This window comes from Bolinopsis microptera, chromosome 11, assembly GCF_026151205.1.
Source record: "Bolinopsis microptera isolate Bmic1 chromosome 11, MBARI_Bmic_1.0, whole genome shotgun sequence".
NCBI lineage: Eukaryota > Metazoa > Ctenophora > Tentaculata > Lobata > Bolinopsidae > Bolinopsis > Bolinopsis microptera.
Window position 1 is genome coordinate 9,534,505 of NC_087082.1, and position 27,176 is coordinate 9,561,680.

Here is a 27,176-nt window from a genome sequence, read left to right on the forward strand (position 1 = left end):
GAGGAACTACGTCTTGCCAAAAAGCAGATAGTAGAAGGTAAAGCTTATGGTGATGATGGTATCTCACCTGAAGTGATGAAGAGGGTGGACATTGATGACGTCATCCTGAAGTTCTGCAACGATGCACTATGTGATGGTCTCATGCCCGATCAATGGAAGCTCAGTAATATTGTTCCTGTGCCAAAGAAAGGGGACCTCACTAAGACCGACAACTACAGAGGAATATCTCTGACATCGATAGTCAGTAAAACTCTGAACAAAATGTTGCTGAACAGGATGAAGCCAAGTCTTGAGGAAGTTTTAAGGGACAACCAGAATGGCTTTAGACCTGGGCGCTCTACAACATCGCACATTCTTGCTCTACGAAGAATTATGGAGGGTGCTAGAGCCAAGAACCTAAAGGCCACCATGGTTTTTATTGATTTCAAGAAGGCGTTCGATAGTGTGCATAGAGGCTTGCTCATGAAGATACTGAAAGCATATGGCATACCAGAAGCCATAGTGCGGCTCATTGAGGGTATATATACAAGCACAAAGGCTAAAGTAGTTACAGCTGATGGTATAACAGAGATTTTTGATATCCTGGCTGGAGTACTGCAAGGAGACACTCTTGCCCCGTACTTGTTCATTATCGTGATTGACTATATCATGACAGTGACTATAGACGATGATGACTCGGACTCTGGGTTCACTCTCAGGCCTGCACGGAGTAGAAGGATTGGTGCCGAGAAGATCGCAGACGTCGAGTTTGCAGATGATGTTGCCCTTATCACTGATACCATTGAAGGGGCAAAACTACTCCTGGACAGGCTTGAGAAAGCAGCACTGAGTGTTGGGCTAGCCATGAACGACACTAAAACTAAGTTCATGACTCTGAACATGACAGAGGAGGCGAGTAGTCTCAATAGTTGTGGTGGAAACCAGCTGGAAAAGGTGACAGACTTTGTTTACCTTGGAGCATGGATAGCAACAACAGAGAGGGACCTGCGGGTCAGAAAAGCCAAGGCTTGGGCAGCCTGCCACAAGTTAAAGAAGATGTGGAAGTCTGACCTTAGAAGAGGACTAAAGATCCGTCTATTTGTTGCTACTGTGGAGTCAATACTTCTTTATGGTTCTGAAACGTGGACGTTGACAGAGCAATTGAAGAAACGCATTGATGGCTGCTACACCAGAATGCTAAGGATGGCACTAAATGTGGATTGGAAGCAGCGCAAAACCAATAAAGAAGTCTATGGCAACCTACCAAGAGCAACCATGAAGATCCAAGAGCGCAGGATGCGACTAGCAGGCCATATCCACCGGCACCCAGAACTAGTCGCAAACCGCTTGCTACTCTGGGAACCAACTCATGGGGTGCGGAGTAGGGGGAGACCAGCCATGACTTATGTCGATAGCCTACGAGCTGACACGGGTCTCAACGACACTGGAGAAATGGGCGGACTTATGGCGGATAGAGTTTTATGGAGACAGCGCATCAATACTCGGACGCTGAAGCCGCCTTAAGTCAAGTCAGTCAGTCACTGGTGACTTCAATGTTGATTTTTAAAATTTACAGCAAGATTACATTTTTGCTGCTTATTTTCAGCTTATACATTATGGTTCCTCAGTTTAATGAGATCAACCATGTTTCAACACACCATCTGAATACGACTGAATTACTTGTTGACTTTAAACATTGTCCTGTCATGTAGTAGTTCGGTTACGGGCGGCCTAAATGAGGTTAACACACTGAGTTATTGTCATTAGTGGATATGTTTCCAAAAAGTTTATCTTTTCATCTGAGAACAACTGTTCCATTATTATTGACCGATTTAACATTTCATTACCAGTCAATACTTCAATATATCGTCTCAATCTAAAACATTACACTTTGAATCAAAACACAACATACAACATACATGGCCATCGGAGATTTGAAGGTTGCTACTGCTCAAGCAAGATCAGTGAGACAAATCTCTAAGACCATCTTATAGCTATTTTGTCTCCTTTATACTCACCAGTCACCAACCCCTACTATAAATTCACAAAATCACATGATTTTGTGAATGCCTTCATATTCAGTATTCACTACAACCGCTTAAACACCGCAAACACCCCGCACTTTTAATTAGACATATTTTATCTATTGAATATTCTTAATGATGATGCAATACATAATCTGAGAATAGGGTAAAGAAACCCCAGTGTTGCGACGAATGAGTTGTCGTCTTGCCAAAATTCTCCGTGCTACTTTCAAATAGTATGAGCAAAATGGATAACAGGCGACGGGACTCTGGACTTGATTTCCATGATAATTGCTAAGCGGGGCAAGCATTCCTTTATAAGTTACATATTCATAAATTTAACACAAGTTAAAGTCCCTGTTCGACCAAATCCCACTTGTTCTCCTCTTCTATATTTCCAAGTGATCGAGGTTCTACCCTGTAATGTCCTTTGTTCCCCTCTTCTATATTTTCAAGTAATCCTTGTTCCACCCTGTAATGTCTTTTGTTTGGCACTATCTGAGTGTTCTACTAGGACTCTTCACCACGGCAACTGAGAATGTCACGAGGCATACTCGGGGCTGCCCTCTCTTTCTTCTTCTTAGGGAGTCGAGAAACCTTCTTGTTCTGTATTGTTCTGTATTGTTCTGTATTGTTCTGTATTGTTCTGTAGCAAAATGCATATTGTTTATAAATCTGTAAAACCTGTAAATGTCAGCAGCGTAGGTAGCTGTCTTTACTCGATCCTCAAAATCTCACGAAATGCGGCCTTTCAAGCCGGCTTTCAGCTTTACTTTTTCTCTATTTCTGATTATCTTTGAGTTGTAGAAATTTATGAAGTAAACATTTCTGTCTGCATGTAAATAATAATATACTTATTGTTCACAAATCACGTCTCTTTTCAATATAATATGCTTTGTTTTTACTTTGGTGCTCACGAAATTAACAGCTTATCTTAAATCTTATATCAGCCTTACCTTCACGGCCTTTATCTACACAACCCCCCTTTTTTGGATTCCAGATTTGAAAGAAAATTGCTTATTATATTACAAAAGTTAACGGTAAAAAAGTAAGTAAAACATTTTTCAATTTTGATTTATATTGGCTGAATTATAATTAAGATTTGTTACAAATTGTACACACAACGACCGTTTTTAATAAATATTCAATAACATGTTTTCTATTTTCCGAAGATTTAGTAATGTTACTGAGGTTCCTTTTGGTTTCTCTTAGTATCGTCCCCTCACTTCTCACTGGTATGTGGTATCCATTATCCAATCTGTCCAATCGATAAATTATTGTCAGTGCAAACAGTCGCGATAGTATTACGCTTGATTAAAATTCAAGTTTTGAAATACGGAACTTTAGCATTTCCGAACTCCGTTATCACTATTGAGTATTTTGTTTGAAATTTCGTAGATGTTACAAGATATGCATTGATTTGACAAAGTATTAACATTTCAGTAACAAGGGAGCGACAACCTGGAGAGATTAAACCGATCAGTGCTGAACAGTCCCAAGAACGTAGTGATGAATTTAACGCTGAATTTGCAATAGACTTAGACTTTGAAACCGAGTCCAAGGTAAGAGCTGGACATGGTGAAAGACCCTGGCTGAAGTTACATCTTGACCAGATGCACTGTATTGAACAAGTGATATGGTATAAGAGTGACGGTACTGCTCACCTTACCTGGACCTGCTCCGAGACTGACTGCTTTACTTGTGTCAGTGCGAGTGATACCTTGTGTAGCTTGTTCGCCCTCACAGTGTTCACAGAGGGAGTATCACGTGACAACCTGCTTCATGTATCCGACTATAAATGTGGGAGTGGAGTTAAGCTTGCGAAGATTGGTCAAAGTAAAAAATTTGCCGTGGCTGAGATAGCGATGATCGGGAAACTCGGTAACTACTAACATATTTTACATATTTTACATATATCTACACATTTTTACTTCAGATGACTCTTTGCTGACACTGACGGCGTTATTATTCACTCACCAGAAGTATTGATGATAGAACCGAATAATGTAACCGATCATTTCAGCTCCTAAATGTTGGATCATAGACACAGCATGGTTAAACGTAGTCACGCAACCAGAACTACCTGTTGAACTAGGAACGGAGATAACTCTCAACTGTGATACGGGCCACACCAACCAGGGGGGTGACAGAGCAATTTGTCAGAATGGAGTTCTTGTTCCAACAAACCGACCTCCCGATTGTCGTGGTGAGTAGTATTAAACCTTTAACCCTCCTCAGGTAATGTCTATTTACCTGCCGCCATGACTACTATTTATATTTTTAATGATGAAAACACTTGTAGTATAACTATATTCAGTTGAAGAATCAAATTGTGAAACCTTCAATCCAGCAGTGAAGATATTTGGGAACGTTGATCCTTGCTCTAACATAGGTTCGAAATTTCATTTTTAGATTTTAAGTAATGTGAAAACTGTTCTTTTCTAACGACAGGGCATAGTTGGAGCAGTTTTTACACTAGTTTATTCTATAGAAATTCTTAAGAATTTATGACAGTAATATTAGTGCACACATGATAACATTAAACTCCCATCTTTTAAAACCAGATAGAAATTGTACAGATTTCAGATCGATATTTTAGATCAACCAGATTGCACGATTCTTGCAACTTGCTGAATCAAAAGAAACCGTGTAGTCACGAGGTGAGAAGTGACGAGAGTGATAATCGAACAAAGTAATCTAACTAATCTAACTATTAAGTTAATCATAAAACTATATTTTAAAATTGATCAAATTTAACCGGCAACGGCTTACAGAAACTTAAAATTGTGCTTTATTCCTTCCACGACTTGAAAAAAAAACCATAACAAAGCGAAAGTTTACTATTCTGTTAAATTAAAGTTTCTAAACTTAAGCTGTTTTTCAGTGTTTCAAAAAATTAGATAATGACTTTTATCTTAGCCGTTTTATCTTTTGTATCGAAAAGAAGCTAGACATATCCATTATTTATCAGGATCAGGAGGGGTTGCCCCCAAGGAGGCATTCTCTCTCCTTTCCTCTGGAACCTGGTAGTCGATGATCTCCTTACCTTTACTGCAAAAGACATACCGGGTTACCTTCAAGCCTTTGCGGATGATCTGTTGTCTCTAGCGGAAGGGGATGATTTAGACATCATCTGGGACCGAACATGCAAAACTATTAAAACGATAGAGAACTGGTGCAGAACCAAGGAGCTATCTATTAGCGCCCTCAAAACGCAGATAGTCATGTTTACCTGGAATAGTAAGTGGACTCTAAGACCTATAACAGTTGGCAACAACATTATAGGTCTGTCTAAGTCTGCTAAATTTCTAGGAGTGACCTTGGACAGCAAACTTAACTTCAACGAACATATCACCAACACCACAAAAAAAGCCACGGCATCCCTCATGCAATGTCGAAGAGCTGTCGGCCCCACATGGGGTATGAGCCCTAAAACATGCAAATGGATGTTCACTGCTGTCATCCGCCCAATCCTATCCTATTGCTGTAGTATATGGATCAGGGCTACTCAAACGGACTACAACGCGAAGAAACTCAAACGTATACAGGCATTGGCACTCAGAGTGATGTCTGGTGCCATGCCAAGCACACCCTTTATCGCACTGAATCACCTCACCGACACTCCCGACATCATACTGTTCCTGCAAGGCGAAGCAGCAAAGGGCGCAGCCAAGCTACAAGCATACGGCAGCCTCACTCTTGAAACTATCGCCATCAGGAAGGGAACTATCAAAAATCATACAACTATCAACAAACAATTCATGGCAGATCTCATTATCCCACCTAGAGCAACGAGAGACCTAACAATACCTACCATGATGCTGGGACGGCACTTCACCGTCACAACTCCTGGTGCTGATAACACGGAATATAGAAACTCACTTCAAAACACTATCGACAATATTACCAGTGAAACGATCACCTGCTACACAGACGGGTCACTCACAGACTCTGGAAGCGGGGCTGGCTACATCATCACAACTGACAATAATAACACGATCCTTGAAGAAAGATCATTCAAGCTCCCTGATTATTGCACTGTTTACCAAACAGAGCTCACCGCATCATTGAAGCTTGCCAATATCTATCTACATATACCAACACACATATCATCATATGGTCTGACAGTCTATCATCTATCCAAGCTCTCTCTGCACTTTCAACGCAGAGTAGAACTACAAGAGATTGTTACGACTCTCTTAATTCACTCGGATCCAACAACACGCTAGAGATACGATGGATTGCAGCACACATCGGATTGTGGGGGAACGAAAAAGCAGATGAGCTGGCCAAGCTTGGTACAGTCAGTGAATCCACTTTGAAGTGTCCAATTCCACAATCCTACATCAAGCGTCAAATCGACAACAAAGTCAACAGACTGAATCAGGAAACTTGGTTAACTGACGGTCCCAGACACACCAAACTGACACTCGGCCACAAGCACGCCAAAATCATCAAAAACCTCAACACTACACTCAGCAACAACAGACAAGATTGCAGATCTGCAGTTCACCTCATCACGGGTCACTGCGGCCTAAATAAACACCTTCACACCATTTGCAAATCAAACACCAGTGCTTGTCCTATGTGCGGCGACGGAGAGGAAACTGTCTCACACTTCCTTGAACAGTGTCCGGCTATTGCCCAAATTAGAGGTCAATATTTCCAGGACTACTACCTCTCTGTCAATGACATATTCGACAACCAACACATCACCACAATCGTCAATTTCGCAAACCGCACCAAACGCTTAATTGTGCCGGAAGAGCTGGATCAGACCGGGGTGACTTAAAATATTATCTTATATGCTATTTCGTCTCGTTTTACTTTTCCAAACCCAGCTGGCACTTAAAGTTAAGCGTATCATTTTGACTCATATCACTTATTACACCATCCCCCACCGTTCACTCTGATTTCACCGGCAACCTTCCCCAGGGTTGCCACACCCCAGAGGTAGGCAGAGCATCTCAATGCTATCCTCTCGTGGGCTATCTTGGCCCAGCCTCTCTTTAAAAATAAAAATCCATTATCCAATAAGCTAACTGCTCCAGGAACCTTCAGCTTCAGAGAGTATCCTTAAGCTTCAGTATGTTTCATTGAGCAAATAAAACTAACAACTGGCCCGGCCAGTCAAAGAGAGCTTACCAATTATTTCAAGATCATCTTCCTGTTGTAAAACTAAATTAATACTTAATCTTTAGACAGTCCTAGGCCTGAAATATGGAAAATTGAAAAAAAATCTCAGTACATCTGTTGACTGTAGTAAGTAGTAACAAATAGGGTAAATTATTCAAGTATTTGCATTTCTGAGCCCAAATTACATAATAAAATAATAACACACGAAAGTTAAAAATCTATGCCCTAATATGGTGTTACCCGATATCAATCCGTCTCTTACCAAAAACGAAGCTTGAACGCCGTTAATCTTCCTACAGCATCCTCACTACACATGCAATTCTTGTAAACGTACCACAGTACTACTACTAGTAGCTTAGTTTTTTATTTTTTTTTTATTAAATACTTTTCAAGTAGAGAAAATGAAATCATAATTCAACATAGAAGTATTGAACAACTTAAATAATGGGAAAATCGAGCGACCAATTATATTCTCAATATTATTTTGCATCTGAGAACGGTCATTCAAATTAATATCATTTCCTTTTGTTTAGGAAAGGGAGACACTGGCAGCGGTCCATTCTACCCAATTATGCGTTTTGGTCAAATTGATTTGAACAATAGAGTGTTCTAAAGGAATGAGTCATATATTTATAATTCTCTCTTAGTTCTCAAATCGTCAATATTTTTTCTCGCTATTGCATAACTAACATAAAGCTAATTTAGATAAAATAAATTTGTTGAATTCCACAAAATGTAATGGGCTAATTTGACCAAAACCCATAATCATGGGTAGAGTGGACCGCTGCCAGTGTCTCTCTTTCCCAAACAAAAGGAAATGATATTAATTTGATTGACCGTTCTCAAATGCAAAATGATACCGAGAATGAAATCGGTCGCTCGCTTTTCCCATTCATTCACGGCTTACAATCAATCACATGTTGTAAAAATTCCTTTGGGTTGCGTTCGGGTCGATATACCTAGTATTTCGGGGTAAGGGTGGTACTGGTAGTTAGTGAATTAGCTGAAGTTTATTGATTCTTTATTGCTGAGTACAGCTGCCTTCTATTCGGGTAGTTCTTCTTAATCTATTACAATTGTAAATTAATGGGAAAAGCGAGCGACCGATTTCATTCTCGGTATCATTTTGCATTTGAGAACGGTCAATCAAATTAATATCATTTCCTTTTGTTTGGGAAAGAGAGACACTGGCAGCGGTCCACTCTACCCATGATTATGGGTTTTGGTCAAATATCATCTCTTTTTGATTATAATGTCAGGGTACTTTATTTGTATCACGTTGCGACCCCCACGGTCGTTCTGACGATACAGGGGGGAGCCGCGCGTGCGCGGCGGGTCATACAACGTATGACAATACTTTATAAAGTCGAAATATAAACTGATGTCTTCATTAATAAGGAGGAAGTTTCAACGATTTCGAAATTTTTCCTTTAAAAACATTTCCTTGTGTTTAGGTAAGCATATCGGTCTATCACTGACTGAACATTAAACATTATAATCATTCAAGTTGCCATTAAATTCATATATAATGACATTGAACTGTCGTGGTAAAGCAGAATTTGTTCGAAATCACGAATGAGCAAAATTCTCACCGTTCGCACGTGCAAACTTTGAGCGGTTGTTGCGTGCGCATCCAATACTGAATCGCCGTAAATTTTTGCATAGCGGTATTTTATATATAGTTTGATAAGAGTGCAAAGTTTCAAGATATTTCAAATAGAACTTGGATCACAGCGGGACTCCAAAGTTGATAAAAATCGTGAAAACACCAATTTTCAGTGATTTTAGCAATTTTTAATCAATTTGGGCGTGTCCCCACGTGTGCAACTTTTCGATTTTCAACTTTAAAACTAGCCTAATGCACAATTTATACCTATAGAAAGCATAACTGAGCTCCACAACCCAAGGGATAGCCCAACACCAGAGAATACTAAATCGCAAAATTGACGTTTTTATAAAATAATTTTTCAAAAAAGCACTAACTTCAAAGGCAAATATCTTTATGAAGGAGTAAGATAAGAAAACTTTCCGGTAGATTTTCAGAATGCTTGAACAATTATCTAAGATAAAAATTTCCTCAGATGTTGAAAAAAAATTACTTTTAAATGGTGTAAAATCAATTTTAAAAGTTATTACTTTGTCGAAAATCAAGTTTTAAAAACGGTTAACTTGATGACGTCATCAAGGGGTGTTTATGACGTCAAATAATTTTTTTATACAATATAAACTAAAGTGTAAACAATTATTTTCAAGATCTGTGGTCGGAAATGGCTGTATCTTTTATACTTTTGAATCTATGGACACTTAAATTTAGGATACAATTGACTACATTTGACTGTCAAAGCGTCTATCCCTGAATATATGTATATATCACGACAATCTGTCGTAAAACAGGGGTTCTAGAAAACCCATTTCCCGATGCTCCTGAAACCTGAAACTTTTTTTGCAGTCGATTTGGTCAACGTCTAGACGCCCTAAAAAATTTCAGATCTTTAACTCAATTTTAACATGGTTTTTAAGGCACCTGAATAGGGCAAACTGTGATAGGGCAAACAGCGACCACCGCTTAAAAGCCGGTTAAGAGCCGTTTAAGAGCCGTTTAAGAACCGCTTAAGAGCCGCTTAAGAACCGTTTAAGAACCGGCTAAGAACCGGCTAAGAACCGCTTAAGAACCGGTTAAGAACCGACCGGTTAAGAGCCGGTGAGCGGCCGCTTAAGAACCGTCTAAGGACCGCTTAAGAACCGCTTAAGAACCGTTGAAGAAACGCCTCTAAAACTGCATTTAAACAACCTAAGAACCAACTTAGAGCCGTTTAAGAACCGGTTAAGAACCGTCTAAGGACCGCTTAAGAACCGGTTAAGAACCGCCTATAGAAAACAGATTTATAAATCTACTAATAAACTTAGAGCCGTTTAAGAACCGGTTAAGAACCGGATAAGAACCGGCTCTTAACCGGTTAAGAACCGCCTATAGAAAACAGATTTATAAATCTACTTATCAACCTAGAGCCGGATAAGAACCGGCTCTTAACCGGTTAAGAACCGTTGTAGAACCGTCTCTAAACACCCTACACCCGGCCCCCCTCTTGTCTTTGCCCCCGCTCCCGACCCAGCACCTCTACACTCCCCTGCTCCCTCTCTTGTTCTTACCCCCGCTCTCGGCCCAGCGCATCTCCACTCCCCTGCTCCCTCTTTTGTCTTTACTCCCGCTCCCAGCCCAGCACCTCTTCACTCCCCTGCTCCCTCTCTTGTCTTTACCCTCGCTCCCGGCCCAGCACCTCTCCACTCCCCTGCTCCCTCTCTTGTCTTTACCCCCGCTCCCGGCCCAGCACCTCTCCACTCCCTGCTCCCTCTCTTGTCTTTACCCCCGCTCCCGGTTACTGGTTCTCTCAAATAATAGCGTTAGGGTATGCCAACACGTCGCGAAGCATTGCTATTATGTACTATGTAGGGTATAGAATACCCGACTATAAGAGTATGAATACCTTATCGGTGGAAAATTTTCCGTTGAAAAGTTTGCCTCAATCTCGATTTTGCAAAAATAGGTCAATAATTAGCAAATAAGATTTTTTAGCGAATTTTCGATGAAAATTGAGTTGGATTTCTAAGTTTTAATTTTATTGAAATAAAACATGTTAATAACATGATGAGTATACTAAGAAATGCTGACAGCCAAAATCATAGAAATTCATCGGGCGGTAGAAAATTTTCCAGCCAAAAGTTTTCCGGTTAAAAGTTCTCCGGTTAAAACTCTTGCTTCACGAGTTATAACCGTAAAACTTTCTGCACCGATAAGGTAACTTAAAGTTAAAACCGTAATATGCAATAAGACCCCCCTGTTTCGCGGATTTTGGAAGGAAATATTTGTGCCTCAAAACCGCGAATCCATGACCCAAATATATTGGTCTAACTGGTAACACAGGCCACGATAATACCTTGCTGCACTACAAAACACCTCAATATGCTTTCATTTATACAGAGTGGGCCAGAACATCGCGGCCCGATTATCAACCGTGGTCCCAAAATTTTCAAAATGAAAAAAAAAATCAAAGTCTTTCTAAAAATTGTATTTCTGCATGTTTCATGTGATTCCAATCATTTTGAGCAAAAACTTTTTTTTTCAAATTTTCCAAATTTCCAATCGAGGAAAACTTTATTCAACCACGACCAAGGTGATTTAATTTTTAGCGTTAACCACCGAGAAGAGTGGTTAATATTTTATTAACCACCGGCTGGAGTGGTTAATATTTTATTAACCACCGGCTAGAGTGGTTAATATGTTATTAAATAACACGCAGAATAATCAATGAGTCAAAATCGTTAAGAAATGCAATTATGAAATATTATGATTTGCATCGCGATATTGGGTCGAGCCGTCAGGCGAGATGCTAATAGTAATAGCAATACAATTATAACAAAAGCGAGGTGCTATTGCCAACATTGTTACGTACGTCAAAAACTACTAACCTAGTCTAAAATGGGGAGGGAGGGGAGTGGAGAGGTGCTGGGACGGGAGTGGGGGTAAAGACACGAGAGGGAGCAGGGGAGTGGAGAGATGCTGGGGCCGGGAGCGGGGGTAAATACAAGAGAGGGAGCAGGGGAGTGGAGAGGCGCTGGGGCCGGGAGCGGGGGTAAAGATGAGAGGGAGCAGGGGAGTGGAGAGGTGCTGGGCCGGGAGCGGGAGTAAAGACAAAAGAAGGAGCAGGGGAGTGGAGATGCGCTGGGGCCGGGCGCGGGGGTAACGACGAGAGGGAGCAGGGGAGTTGAGAGGTGCTGGGCCGGGAGCGGGAGTAAAGACAAAAAGGGAGCAGGAGAGTGGAGAGGCGCTGGGGCCGGGAGCGGGGGTAAAGACAAGAGAGGGAGCAGGGGAGTGGAGTGGTGCTGGGCCGGGAGCGAGGGTAAAGACAAGAGAGGGAGCAGGGGAGTGAAGAGGTGCTGGGCTGGGAGCGGGAGTAAAGACAAAAGAGGGAGCAAGGGAGTGGAGTGGTGCTGGGCCGGGAGCGAGGGTAAAGACAAGAGAGGGAGCAGGGGAGTGGAGAGGTGCTGGGTCGGGAGCGAGGGTAAAGACAAGAGAGGGAGCAGGGGAGTGGAGAGGTGCTGGGCGGGGAGCGGGAGTAAAGACAAAAGAGGGAGCAGGGGAGTGGAGAGGCGCTGGGGCCGGGAGCGGGGGTAAAGACAAGAGAGGGAGCAGGGGAGTGGAGTGGTGCTGGGCCGGGAGCGAGGGTAAATACAAGAGAGGGAGCGGGGGAGTTCAAATGTGCTGGGCCGGGTGTAGGGTGTTTACATGTAGTTTTAGAGACGGTTCTTCAACGGTTCTTAACCGGTTAAGAGCCGGTTCTTATCCGGCTCTAGGTTGATAAGTAGATTTATATTTCTGTTTTCTATAGGCGGTTCTTAACCGGTTCTTAACCGGTTAAGAGCCGGTTCTTATCCGGATCTAAGTTTATTAGTAGATTTATAAATCTGTTTTCTATAGGCGGTTCTTAACCGGCTCTTAACCGGTTCTTAGCCGGTTCTTAACCGGTTCTTAAACGGCCCTAAGTTGGTTCTTAGGTTGTTTAAATGCAGTTTTAGAGGCGGTTCTTCAACGGTTCTTAAGCGGTTCTTAAGCGGTCCTTAGACGGTTCTTAAGCGGCCGCTCACCGGCTCTTGACCGGCTCTAAACCGGCTCTTAACCGGTTCTTAACCGGTTCTTAAGCGGTTCTTAGCCGGTTCTTAGCCGGTTCTTAAACGGTTCTTAAGCGGCTCTTAAGCGGTTCTTAAACGGCTCTTAAACGGCTCTTAACCGGCTCTTAAGCGGTGGTCGGTCTTTGACCTAATTCCCATGTAATGTAATCATAGTGCTGGCAAGCAACACTGTGTGAGTGTCCCCTAGACCTAGTTAGACTCCCTTTTATCCTTTTTTATACTCATCAGAAGTCGTTCAGCAGTTTCATTTTCAGTTTAAAATACTTTGATTCAATGTTAAAGTTGAATACAAAATTGTCAATATGTCAAGATCTTTATAAATTTTGCGCTAAAAACGCGCCAGCACTGTTTTTTAAAAATTGTAAAAAAAAACAAAAGGATTGACTAAAGTCTTCTTCCTTATATCAAAATGGCCTTAATGTAAACACTGAATGTTGTCGTAACCTGTACCAATGACATGATAAGGATCGCCTATATTACTTCCATAATACATCCAGAATCAGCATTCATCAGTATTACAGAACTTTCATACAGTACCCGAGCTACTTAACTTCAAGTTTGGTGGAAAAGAAGAGGCCCTGTGTAACGAGATACCGGGTATTGAGAGGCACGGTAAAAAGTTATCTAGAATTTAGAATTATACTGTACTTATTTGTATCGTTGCAAAGTTTTACAACAAGTACACCCCGCCCAAAAAACCATTTTGCACTCATCACCAGATCGATTATATCAATCCAAAAGCGAAATCCTACAGCTGGTACAGTCAATTTAGCAGTCTTAATAAGTTAATAGCGAGACTGACTTTAGCACGAGCTATGTCATTCATTCATCGAGTTTCGCTTTTCGATTGTAATAGTCTCGATCTGGCTAGCTGTATGATTTATGGATGTATGGTGTTCAATTTCATCGGCAGCAGTCTCTCTTTCTTGGTAAATATTATTCTTTGTGCAGCTGATCCAAGTATAAGAATTATCTTGTTAGTTACAACATTTCCTGAAAATGATATGGTTTACATATGTAATATTTATGCTATTGCTAATACTTTCCACCTTTAGTCATTAATTAAGGATTAGGGTGTAGTATTACTATTACATAAACTACTTAACTATTATATATATATCATAGGATAGTAAGGTTTGGATATAGCATCATGGCATAATACTGGTAGAACATCAACAAGTAACTACTGTTGACTGAATTTACAGTCTCCACAGTTTGACGAATGCTGTTAAGATTTTGTACTATAACGAAATGTTGTATGATCATAATTTTATTGATACACATTGTATACCTCTTATCACAAAAAATAAAGAAAGAAAAAACACCTTTTTTCGGCCTGCGGAAGAGGTGTATCAATAATGATTACTATAAGATCTCGTGAGCTTTCAGTCGATTTTGCAGTTAGCACGATACAATTATAACTGCTTTAAATGTTTTGAAAATGTTTCTTACATCAGTCATATCTTGCAGCTTGAAAATGAAGTTTGTCCCACTATTTGTCGGTACTTCGCTAGACCCGGATCTTAATACTGATCTACATACCATTTTCATGGTGCCCCTTTTACTTTGGTACGTGCTTAGTACACTTTACGCGCTAATCGTGCTGTTTGGTTTCCTTGGAAACTTGATGGTGCTTCACGCATTCCCTAAGCGGGGTGTTTTGGAACATAAGAAGGTACAATATGTACTCACGGTCAGTTTAGCCGCAACTGACATTCTGGTTTTGCTGGTGCATGGTGTTCCGACAATGGGGGTTTTCTTTGCTGATAAATGGCCCTTTGGGGGTGAACTTTGTCACGTGATAGCACTGATAAAGCACACAGTTTTCTACATGAAGCTTTTCTCGGTGATTCTGCTCTGCTTACACAAAGCATTTACAATGTGCTTTCCTTTCAGAGGTATGGTAATGACAAAAAGAAGCTCCATCAAGACGGTAATAGCTTTACTGCCTCTCTCACTTCTCCTCAACACAATAGGATTAATGGGAAGTGACCAAACAGCCTTCTCTGGCCTGTCCTGCAATGCTGAGATCTACCTGAAGAAGGCACTGAATTGGGAGGGATACGCGCTTCTCTCATTCCTTGGTGTGATTATTTCTATTCTTCTTGCCTCACTGGTGATAATAAGCCATATAGCACGAGGTATGAGGGCAAGGAGACAAGAACGTGAGGTGCACTTCCAACGTCCACATATATCTCGGAGAAGACGCTTCATTAACTTTCTGCGGAGGAACAAGACGGTGGCTAGCGTGGTGATTGTTGCTGTGATCTTCATCATCACTATGATTCCCCTGTCTTTGGATCATCTTTTGGAGAGGCTCAATGTGCCAACAAATCCGGGAATGATAATTTTTGGAGAGATCTTTGCAATGGTCGGCGTGGCTTCAAGCCCCGTTATTTACGCAGCAGTAAATCTTCCTTTTCTCCAGTACTATCAAGAAGGCTTGTGGTGTCTCTAAAAACTTGGATTCTAATATAGTTCAGGACGAATGGCCATTTGTAGTCCTCAACCTTTGAACCCAGATGGCCATTAACAATTGAAATGCTGATGGTACACAAATATATTTAGATACAATTCCAGCCATAAACTAATTGATGAGATTCATTATACAATAAGCTTTTATTCTTCAAAGAAAGACTTAAATCCAAGTCTATCGATGCATTTATATTTCATTTATTCTTCTACTGGGCCTGGGTGTTTCAACTTTTATCATAATATTTGTACAATTTTTGTAACATCTGGTCAACTGAAGGCTCTTACTAATTCGCTCGCCCAAAAATTTCACGTGACTTTGGTTTTTATGGTTTTGCAGCCGTACAAAACGGCTTTACATAAACCTTAATCCCAACACTAACCCTTAGTTGACGATGTCAATCCATGGCAGCTCGGCGCGGCACAGTAGCGCTTCTCGCCGATCTGTGAGAAGCCTCATAGAGTGCGCGGCGCGGCACAGTAACGCATCGCGCTACAACACTAACCCTAACCATAACCCCGAAGCTATCCATAACCCTTATTCTTAACACAGCCCTAGGCCTAACCCTAACCCGAGCCATAAACGATCGAACTCGTGTTTTATTAGCATGTCACGTGACCACTGACCAAAACGGTTTTTTGCCCATAACTCTCCAGAGAAGCATTTTTACCTTACGTCATGGGGGTGATTCGAACTCAGCGTCCAAAACTACACTACACCTAACCATATTAATTTCATACCCAAGGGGGCTGTTCACAAGCATTTTCTTAAGATTTGGGCGAGCGAATTGGTAGGAGCGTCAACTGAAATTGTATGTTGTAGATTTACAACCTACCAGGACACGCGCCGAGTTCCATATATGGAACAGATATATTACGAGTATCACCCGTTAACAACTGAAAGTGCTTATCGATAATTCATAAATCACTTTAATTTCCCAGCAAACCCTACTGGCTACTGTTACTGTTAGGTAGTGCACCATCGACAGTGAGCCGCGCGTGCCGACTGTAGGATATATGGGTTTTAGCGCTAATTTCGGCCAAACAATATTTATTTGTTTGAAGAAAATTGCAATTTTCTTCAAACAAATAGATATTAAATATCCTTCCCGACTTGTTCTATCCAGAGCCCTTGCGCTTGCAGTGGCGCGAAAGCACATGGTTAGGTGAACTTCCCGATCTCCAATTGCAACAAAAATTGGTAAGCTTACTCATAGACTTACAAGGAAAGTGTCCGAAAAATTTAAAGGATATCCAACCATCAAGCATTATGTTACAGCTAAAAGCAGCGTATTTTGCCCCATTTTAATCACTATATCAACTCCGATATCCACCAAATTTTTCGGACAGGTGTGATAGCCCTATTAAAAGGTCGTCGCCAATTTTTAGAATGATCGCATTCAACGAACCGAAGATATATCATGAATCCGAATAATACGACAAAAATCAACGAATTTGGTCAAATTACGCGACATTTATTACTATACCTGAGGACTACTCAGGCTATTATGTTTATTAACATAATTAGTTTTAAACTAATTACAACACTACAAATCTATTACATTTATTGAGAAAATTATGTAATGTAACGCGATGGAGGTTCTTTAAGCGGGCAATTCCAGTCCAAACCCTGGAAACATGACATAAAGGATTTGTTTTACTTGTTGCATAAAAAGCACTAATACCGAATAGAGACTCGGCGGAATGACAGGCTGAGCGCGGCCCAGTAAGACTTTTACAATACAGCTACTTTTGTTCCGAAAGCCGCGCACCATCAAATATGGCACCTGCGAAACTTGACGGATGTTACTCGTCTAAATTTCTTCGAAGTAGCGCGCGCCGCTTTCTTCTCGAAATGTGCCCGACGGCACGAGCTACGAAGTAGCGCGCGCCGGGCCAAATCATTAACAATGGTCAACTGCGAAACTCACTGATCTTGGTATTGTGAAAATTCTCACAGTCTCTAGAAAACAGTGGTACAAAAATTTTTAAAATCCAAGCAAGTTTATTTTTATCGTGCACACCTTAATTGACGATGTCAATTCATGGCAGCTCGGCGCGGCACAGTAACGCATCGCGTTAATTGACGATGTCAATTCATGGCAGCTCGGCGCGGCACAGTAGCGCATCTCGCTGTGAGAAGCCTTATTGAGTGCGCGGCGCGGCACAGTAACGCATCGCGCTACAACGCATCGCGCTACAAGTGCACCCCCTACTAAAGTTTATTTCCAATCCCTAAAAGTGAAAAGTAAAATGAGTATTGACCTCCGGTTTTCAGCAAATGGCAAAGTTTTCGTCACGTGAAACTAAAGTTAGCTGCCCAGGAGCAAAATTAGGGACAAAGTAAGCTTTAATTGTTATCCTTGTAGCGCGATCCGTTATAGGACGGCGCCGCGCACTCAATTATGCTTCTCGCAACCATTACACATTATTTCATATTTAAATAATTACTGTCAAAATTTGATATTCAGTATTCACGATGTCAATCTGCAATCCTTCACAGCTCGAGGCTTTGTCCATTGTTAATAAACTAGTTTAGCGCTACTTCGAAGAAATTTAGACGAGTAACATCCGTCAAGGCGAGGCCTAAACGCCCAGTGGTGCATTTTGCCGATCTCGCCGATATGATGGTTTCGGAGTGCATTATCAACTATTGAATGCGCGGCGCAGCCCTAGTAGTGGATAGCGCTACAACATTAAAATCGATTTCAGCATTTACAAATGTACCAGAACACAAACGTTCAATATAGAATTGCACCCTATTATCAGAAATTAAGTTATGGCTCAAATTAGCTGCTTTCATGCTTTTTGGCTCCAAAAGCCGCACATCGTTTTGAACACTGTTCAATACTCAGTTTTAATCATTTGCTTTTTCTTTTTATACACCTTACTGTGTGTGGGCAATGGTCAATTTCGTTACATATTCATATTATATATATATAGCTGTTTTAGTGTGAAAATAAGTGCCTTTTAAACAATTCTATCAGATTTAAAAAAGTTTCACTAGAATAATATGTGATTTACAAAATGATCTCAGGCTTCAGTGACAGTATATATAGTATGGGGCCGGGTTTAAAAAATGATATCTGGTTCTTTATGCCAGAAGAAGGTTGAGTGTAAGTTCCTTTCTATACAATTTGTTAGCAACCATCTGTTTTTTATTTTATTTTAATCAATTAAGCATGTATATTGTGAACTTTAAGTTCTATTCTTAATCACCAATACGTGGGGACCTCATTGAAGCTTTTTTGAGGTTATTAATGGTTTGACTGATTATGGTTCAGACTTGTTCAGACCAAGCAGATCAGGTCTTAATCTGGTTTCATCCAATAGATGCAGTAAGAGTGTGACAAAGGTCAAGAATCTTCAGTGTTCTTTTCTTCCAGAGCGGGTTGTTCCTTATTGGATCAAACTCCCTTCGGAGGTGAAGAACTGCTTGTCAGTTTTGAGTTTTTCAAATTGGATCATTTTTGGAATTTTTGAAAGAAGTTTTAACAAGAATTGAAGGTACCAGTTATATCAGTAATAAGGGCCAGGGGTCGTTCACATAAAACGTAATCAGCTGAGTGGGGGGGGGGGGGGTTTCCGAATGATTACGCTTGTGTAATTTTGACACAATAGCTATGTGTAAAACTGATTATGTTCCAAAAAAATGATTATGTAACATGTGAACGACCCCTAAGGAAAAACACAATGATTATCTGTGGTTTCATCCTTGTGTAGCAAAGAAACGTTTTATAAATCTTTACTCCGCTGGGAAGTATGAATAAATTACATTTTTTAATGTTGTTTTTATTCATGATTAATATTTGATAAATTATTACCTTTAAATTTGATGGAAAAATGGTTATTTTCCATGTAGTGCGATAATACTTTGTAGACATTAGTGATGATGTCACAATTTTTACTTAACTTTACTTTTACATTACCAAAAATTATGGTGAAAGAGTCAAGGCAGGTAAAACTTTACTTTTACTTTACCAAACATTATGGTGAAAGAGTCAAGGCAGGTAAAGTCAGTTTGATTGACCCTTGTCGCTGCATTGGGTACAGCAACGTTGTTATCGTTTGTGGTACCAATGACCTCCGGGTAGAAAACCTTAGAGGAGAGAATGAAATCCATCAGCTGGTTGACGTTCTCCACTTGAAGATTCAACAGATAAGAAAGCTCTGCCCAAGTATCAAAATATTTGTCGCAGCAGTCCTCCCATCAAGATTGCCTCAAATGAACAAAAACATTATGACCTTCAATCGGCTTGTTGGAGAAATGTTAAGTGCCAACTTCAACCAGAGTGTGTGGCACCTTGGAGTTGGCCACTTCTTAGATAGTAGGGGACTCCTTGCCACCAACCTGACCAGAGGTGGTGATGATATTCATTTAGGAGTTTATGGTATTACCAAATTTGTGAGATGTGTGAAGCATTGGGTGTATGTGAGAGAGAGGCAAGAGCGGACAAGACGTGGAAAACACAACCAGTCAGTGGGGTCTAACAACCCCACTTAGTAAAAATGATTATGAAAATGATTAAAGATGTGTGTGAGCCATGTAGTAGATCTATTTACATCGGACAACCTTTACTAGAGTGTGAAAACTGTAATAATGCCATCCATACTAAGTGTTTCAAATCAGCTAAATACTCATGCAAAAATGGACTATGGATGTGCTGCGAGTGTGCCAGTTCTGCAGAGGAACGGTACTGCCCATTTCCATCTGATGAGGAATCTATAGATTCTGATAGATTCTATGATAATAGAAACCAGGAAGATGCCTTAATTGCATCATATGCCCTTGTACTTGAACGTTGCCGTCGCTACTCTAAACTCAAGTTCTTAAATGCAATCAAGCAGCTCAATTCCTCAAAAAAATCTATGTTATCAACTTTATTCTACAATATAGATGGAAACGCATCTAACTTTGATAGCTTCCTAATTGAACTCAAAAGTATAGGGCACTCGTTTGATATGATTGGTCTTGCTGAAACCAATACTGATCCTGTACAGCAGGGCCTGTACCAAATTCCATCATACACAGGATTCTATCAAGAAACATTGAGGCCCCTTCCAGCCATTGCCACCTGCCACCTAATTTGGCAGGTTTTACATTAAGACTGATAATCAATTTGAAGTCTTAAAATGATTCCTGCAAAATTAACCGAAAACCTGCCTATTTATCGTATTCGTGCAGAGATTTATCTCACGTAATTATTTAATCGAGTTGTTGATTTATAGAAAAGCCTGCAAAATTAACACAAAACCTGCCTCACCTTTCACCTACTCTCGGCAGGTTTGCTCTATTTTGGCAGGTTTTCCGTTAAATATAAAGTCGAATGCTGCAGATTTAACGCAAATCCTGCGTAAGTTGAGATAATTTGAATCAACTTGTGGCGTGATTAAACCTATATTGGCAGGGGTTTTGGATAATTTGAGTGTACAATGTGGAATACCTACTGTAATGATCGTATAACCTTATTACTAGGTAGGGTGTAGGACTGAGACTTGGTTTGTGCAAAGCTACAGAAGTACAGAATGCTACATGCCTACATGGCTCTATAGTTTATACTTTTATACATGCAGTCACTAGTCAGTGGCGAAACGACCGCCCGACACTCCGGCAACCCCTGCTATGCGGAAGGGGATGGGGGGGGTGCAGCTGCGGCCTCTTAGGTACGTTTCGCCACTGCATATTATCCACTGTTACCAACACGGGGTCTATGATAAGTTTGAGTATAAAAGTACAATCTACCGTCTAGTATAATCTACCGTCTCTAAAAAAATTAGGCATTCAGGATTTTCAGAGAAAACAATATAGGTGTTTTAATATTGAATGGGCGTGGTCTAAAATATTCGAATTTTCAAATTTTGACGACGGAATCCTCGAACCAGTAAGTACAGTATGCCATCTGCAAAGCAACAGCTCTCAAATATAAAACTCAGCGGAGGTATAAGACCCAACGTTTGCACACTGACTTTTGGCCCACCCTGTATAAAAACCGATTATTGGAAAATAACTGTTTGCTTAACTTCAGTTCTTAGGTTGCCATTTTTAGATTAGATTGCTATGTTCTTAAGTAGTGAGGACAGCACTTTTTCAGTTGCAGTGCCTCTACCTGTTCATTGTTCACATTGTAAGATTTAGTGAATGAAGTGATTCTGAAAGAATCTTCAATTACAATTAATATAATAGTTCTAAATATGCAGTTATTTTCAGATTATGAGATATTTGATCGGAAATTTGTCACACGTTAAAGTGACACTTAATAAGTTGGACCTTAATCGAAATTCGTATTCACGAATTGGAAATAGCTCGTACTATAATTTATAGGTTGACCTCCCACATATGCTCTAAGTGGGAGGTCAACCTATAACTCAAATTATTGCTATTTACCAATATTAATTGATCACTGATGTGGCACTTTCAGCGGAAAATTAGTAATAGAAAGCGGACAAACCAGTTTTGGTGAAGGATGTATATCTTATACTCTTATAGTAGTTGTAGGTACACTGTACAGCAATGCTAAGGTAATGAGGTAATGCTGTAATGGGACTACTGCGGACCCTCTACCGGCCAAACATATTATCTCATTATTGAAGGGTGTAGACTGTGATATAGATGTAAGAACTTGCTAAATTGGGAGGTGACTGTTTTAAAATGATCAGATGCTTGCTTACTAACTTATTAAGAATGAGAGGTGATAGTGATTTACTTTATCTTGACAGGACAGTTAAGTATTTAAGCTTAAGAAACCACGTGGAGCTAAACGGTGCAAGTGATATAATACTTGAAAATTGACCCCCCCGACCCCCCGACAATTGACCAAACAAATATATTTATTATACTAACCCTAACAGTAACCCGATTGGGCGACATCTGTCCGACAGCGACATCTGTCCGACAGCCGAATTGGGGATTTCGGACAGATTTCGCTGTCGGACAGGAGTCGTTTTTGGCGACATCTGTCCGAATTTCGGATCATATTGTAATTTCGGTTCACATTCGTATTTCACAAACTCACGGGTAATTTCGTGACGTTGCTCCCATTGTATTCTGGGTAAAATTATCTTTATCCCGGTTGTTGCGACAAGTAAAAATGCTCTTATTAGGGAAAGGAGATTACTCGACGTTTCAATGTAACTACATCGTATTCATGATCTCAAATTATTTGTTATATAGTAGTGTTGAAAGTATTAAGTTGCTCCCATTGTTCGAATGCTGATTTGATCCATTGAGATCTGATCCATCGATACGTGATTGACTATTTAAGGACAGGATTGTGCTAGCCGTACACTAACAAGCTGTCGATCACATCACAGGACACAGCCTACATGAGTACATATAGGATAGCAGCCGTATGGAGATCAGTTATCGCAATCCACAATGGCAACCAATCTTCAGTAAACAGACCCAGATCTGCAGCAAACAGACCCGAGAGATCTGGAAACGCTATCCATTCCTGCAAACTAAATCCTCTCTACCGACAACAGTCCAATGATGCTCTGGGACTCTGGATGGGACGAACAGACTCGTCGATCATTCCTTTGGGGGACTCCTAAGAACGCAGATCATATGGTGGACGCGGAGCATTGCGTAGTCAACGCCCAACGGTACCTTCAAATCCGCACCTAATCTCTTCCATCAGCTCTTCACAGTCCACGGACTCTTCCCTGACGGCTGGCACCTCCCCCTCTTCTAAGGACTCATTCCTGGAAAATCGACGACCCTCTACCGCAACATGTTCGAGGAGATAGACACCTGGGCTTCTGAGGCCTTGGGGCTACCAACCACAATACATTCTCATGGACTACGAGCTCGCCATTCACAACGCAGTTGCTTCATGCCTGCCTGCCTAGGTCGAAAATAAACTAGTAGTACACTATGGCTCAGATCATATCTCAAATTGGCAATGTTACGTATTCAAATTAACAGTTCAGATCACGTCTCTAATTGGAAATGTGTTGTATTGAAATCAGATCACAATTTCGGACAAATGTCGTTTTTTCTGGTACCCTGAGTCGGACAGATGTCGCTGTCGGACAGATGTCGCTGACAGGAGTCGTGTTACCCAGTAACCCTAACCCTGACCCTAACCCTGACCCTGACCCTAACCCTAACCCTAACCCTAACCCTAACCCTGACCCTGACCCTAACCCTAACCCTGACCCTAACCCTGACCCTAACCCTGACCCTAACCCTGACCCTAACCCTGACCCTGACCCTAACCCTGACCCTAACCCTGACCCTAACCCTGACCCTAACCCTTACCCTAACCCTGAATTGACCCCAGTGTAATTACATGGGGGGTCAATTGTCGGGGGTAGATTGCATCAGGGGGTCATTTGTCGGAGGGGGGGGGGGGGGGGGGGGGGGAGGGGGTCAATTGTTGCGGTACCGTACTATATAAGTATATAGCGTACTATACCTCTCATTTGGAGATTCAGTGCCATGGTTGTCAGCTTTTTATCAACTCCGGCCAATTTCTTGACTGCGCTAATCAACTCGGTTTTATTGACTTTTAGTTTTGGTGCCAAATAAGCAAAATTCCAAATAACTTAAGAACTTAAAAGAAAGATAAAAGAAACCTGCCAATTTATAAATTTAACGCTGCCATAATAAGATTATAGCATTATAATCTATTTGGCATGGATTGATAATTTTATAACAAATCCTGCAAAGTTAATGGAAAACCTGCCGATTTAACTTTATCACTGCCGTAATCTATCCGGCAAGGATTGATAATTTTATAAAAAATCCTGCCAAGTTAATGGAAAACCTGCCGATTTAACTTTATCACTGCCGTAATCCATCCGGAAAGGATTGATAATTTTATAGCAAATCCTGCCAAGTTAATAGAAAACCTGCCAAATAACAAATACCTGCGCTGTTGATGCAGGATCACTAGTTAATTAGGCAGGTTTTGACATAAAAAATTAAGAGAAAACCTGCGGATTTAGTGTAATATACTGCTGATCTGGACAGGGTAAATTAGATTACTAGGCAGGAGTGGTAATTTCGCAGTCTTCGCTATTAACTGGGCAGGTTTTAGGTTAAATTCGCAGTGGCAATGGCTGGAAGGGGCCTACATTGGCAGGTAAGAAAAAAGGCACAGGTGTTGCACTCTATGTATCTGACCATTTAAATACTGTGGTCTTAGAAAACGTATCACACTGTACTACAAATATTGAGAGCCTCTTTGTTGAAACCACAGATAGCGCAGGCAGCAAAATTGTTCATAGAGTCATTTACCGACCCCCTAATGGCTGCTTTGATAGCTTTTGTGAAACCCTGGAACTACTTGCAAAGCAGCTAAATGGGAAAACTGTCAATTTGTTGGGAGACTTTAACTCAAACATACTTAATATTTCTACCAGTTCCCAGCTCTTTGAGGATACTTTATACAGAAACGGCTTTTACCCGACTATCTCCATTGCAACACATTTTCGTCAAAACTGTAAAAGTTCCTGCATCGATAACATTTTAACAAATAAAATTGAGAATATAGTCTTATCAGGTGTTATTGAAGAACGGCTTGGTGAGCATGCCCCTATATTTACCTTCACTTCAGTAGAGACCCCTCGCAGTACAGAGCCTCAGAAACATGTCCGCTATTATGATTACTCAAGTTCCAAATTGAAAAGCTTTGTAACTGAACTTGAGGTAAAGGTAAACCAGCTCACTCCTTCAACAAAATTTGATGAGTTTACGGCATGTTTTGACCAGACACTTGACAAACACTGCAAACTGGAGGTACCGAAAGTGACAAAAAGAACTCCCAAACTTAACCCATGGATTACAGACAGTATCATCCAGTCTGTAGAAAGAAAGCATGAACTACGTAAGGAGTGGTCTGACACTGTTACCAATAAGAACCCTGGTGGTAATATCTTGCTATACCAAGTATTTAGTGATTATCGTAGGATGCTCAAAGCTATCATTAAAGCTGCCAAACGTTGGCATTACTGTAACGAAATTCTAAACAACTGTGAAAACAGCAAGAAAACCTGGCAAATTATTAACGAACTCAGAGGCAAAAAGAAGAGGCAAACCAAGCCCCCATTTATCATTGATAACCAAAGAATAGTTGATAGAAGAGCAATTGCTAATGGATTCAATGCTTGGTTTGTCTCTATTGCACCAAAGCTGAATGAGACACTGAATAATCTATCTAATGGCCTGCCTATATTACCCATGAAAACTTTCTATGACTTCCTGAACCCAAGAAATGAAAAAAATATTAGGTTAGAAGATTGCTCCTCAAACGAAATATTGAAAATCATAAGAGAGTTCGAAAATGGTAAAGCCAGTGACATTCCCATAAGTGTAATAAAAAAGTCATCTCATGTAATTGCACCTGTATTATCGAACTACTTCAATATCCTTATGACCCAAGGTATATTTCCTGATGTCCTGAAAACTGGTAAAATAACACCTGTATATAAGAAAGGTAACCCAGAAGAAATCGAGAACTACTGTCCTATCTCCACACTGTCCGTCTTCGGTAAGATCTTTGAAAAGCTCATATATTCTAGAATATACGGATTTGTTAGCTCCCAGGGAGTTATATCGAAGACACAGTTTGGATTTAGGAAATCTCACTCTACATCTCATGCTGTCAATTACTCTGTAGATTTAATTACGAAATCTCTTAAACTTAAGAATCATGTTTTAGGAATATTCATTGACCTTAGCAAAGCTTTTGACACCATCGATCATTCAACACTTCTTATAAAATTAGAGGGATGTGGAGTGAGAGGAGTTGCAAATAACCTCATAAAAAGCTACTTAACAAACAGGCAACAATACATTGAAGTTGTAGGAGAAAAATCAGATACCCTATCTATTCAATTTGGTGTCCCACAGGGTTCAATTCTTGGACCTCTCCTATTTCTTCTTTATATGAACGACATCACAAACAGTTCTAAACTAGGATCATTTGTCACCTTTGCTGATGATACTAATATATTTGTTGTCGGCAAAACAAAACGTGAGGCATATGAACGAGGAAATGAGCTTTTGTCATCATTACAGTCTTATATGAGAGCGAATAAGTTACATATAAACATGTCCAAGTGCTGTTACATACACTTCAAACCCAACATGGCAGGTTCTAAGTCAGAGATTTTATCACACCCTGAACCTGTACTAACTATAGACAACTATCCAATCAAAAAGGTTTCATCCGCAAAATTTCTGGGTGTTATAATTGACGAGAACCTATCATGGGAAGATCACATTAAAGCTCTTAAGCGAACCCTAAATCATTCCACATCCACTTTATGTAGACTTCGCTGCTCCCTTCCAGAATTTCTACATCAACAATTATATTATACTCTGTTCGAATCACATCTTTCCTACTGTATATCTGTATGGGGTGGGGCAGCTAAGCAACGTATAAGCTCAATATTTACTGCTCAGAAGTACTGTCTCAGAGTACTATTTGGTGATAGGCTGGCGTACCTTGATAAGTTTAAGACTTGTGCACGTACTAGGCCTATAGGACACCAGAAACTTGACCAAAAATTTTTCATAAAAGAACACACCAAACCGATATTCAAGCATAATAATATTCTAGCTATACCAAATCTCTATACATACCACAGTTACCTCGAGCTCTACAAGATAATGAAATTCCGTGCTCCAATATCCCTATATAAATCAAGAGGCTTGCATATAATGAACATATTGACACGGGTGCAGAGTTGAGTCTGTACGGAACCTAGTAGTTTCAGATCCTTGTTTAACTTGCCGTACAGCAAGGTCATCCACTACTTTAGCCCGGCGAGGCACATAACTCCCTCTACAACTCCATGACAAATGTTTCATATATACTAGCCGAGTTCACAAGTTATATCCTTGTGTTTGAGAAGAGCTCGTTAGAACTG

General features: G+C 40.5%; 4 protein-coding genes across 4 annotated transcripts in view; 2 read left to right on the forward strand and 2 right to left on the reverse strand.

Annotated features, from left to right (window-relative positions):
- The window catches only part of LOC134823549 (uncharacterized), a 67,883-nt gene extending 45,412 nt beyond the window's left edge, over nt 1-22,471 (reverse strand). Inside the window, exon 1 of the mRNA XM_063835071.1 lies at nt 22,450-22,471. The gene's annotated coding sequence lies outside the window, so the exon portion shown is untranslated. The remainder of the gene's footprint in view (nt 1-22,449) is intronic.
- Nucleotides 1-27,176, reverse strand: part of LOC134823548 (SNW domain-containing protein 1-like) — a 92,356-nt gene that overhangs the window by 52,680 nt on the left and 12,500 nt on the right. The window lies entirely within an intron of this gene.
- The window catches only part of LOC134823550 (uncharacterized), a 54,160-nt gene that overhangs the window by 1,926 nt on the left and 25,058 nt on the right, over nt 1-27,176 (forward strand). The gene's annotated exons all lie outside the window — the stretch shown is intronic.
- On the forward strand, nt 14,305-15,285 carry LOC134823612 (nociceptin receptor-like). Its single transcript, XM_063835144.1, has one exon. The coding sequence runs from the start codon at nt 14,305-14,307 to the stop codon at nt 15,283-15,285; it is 981 nt and encodes a 326-aa protein (XP_063691214.1).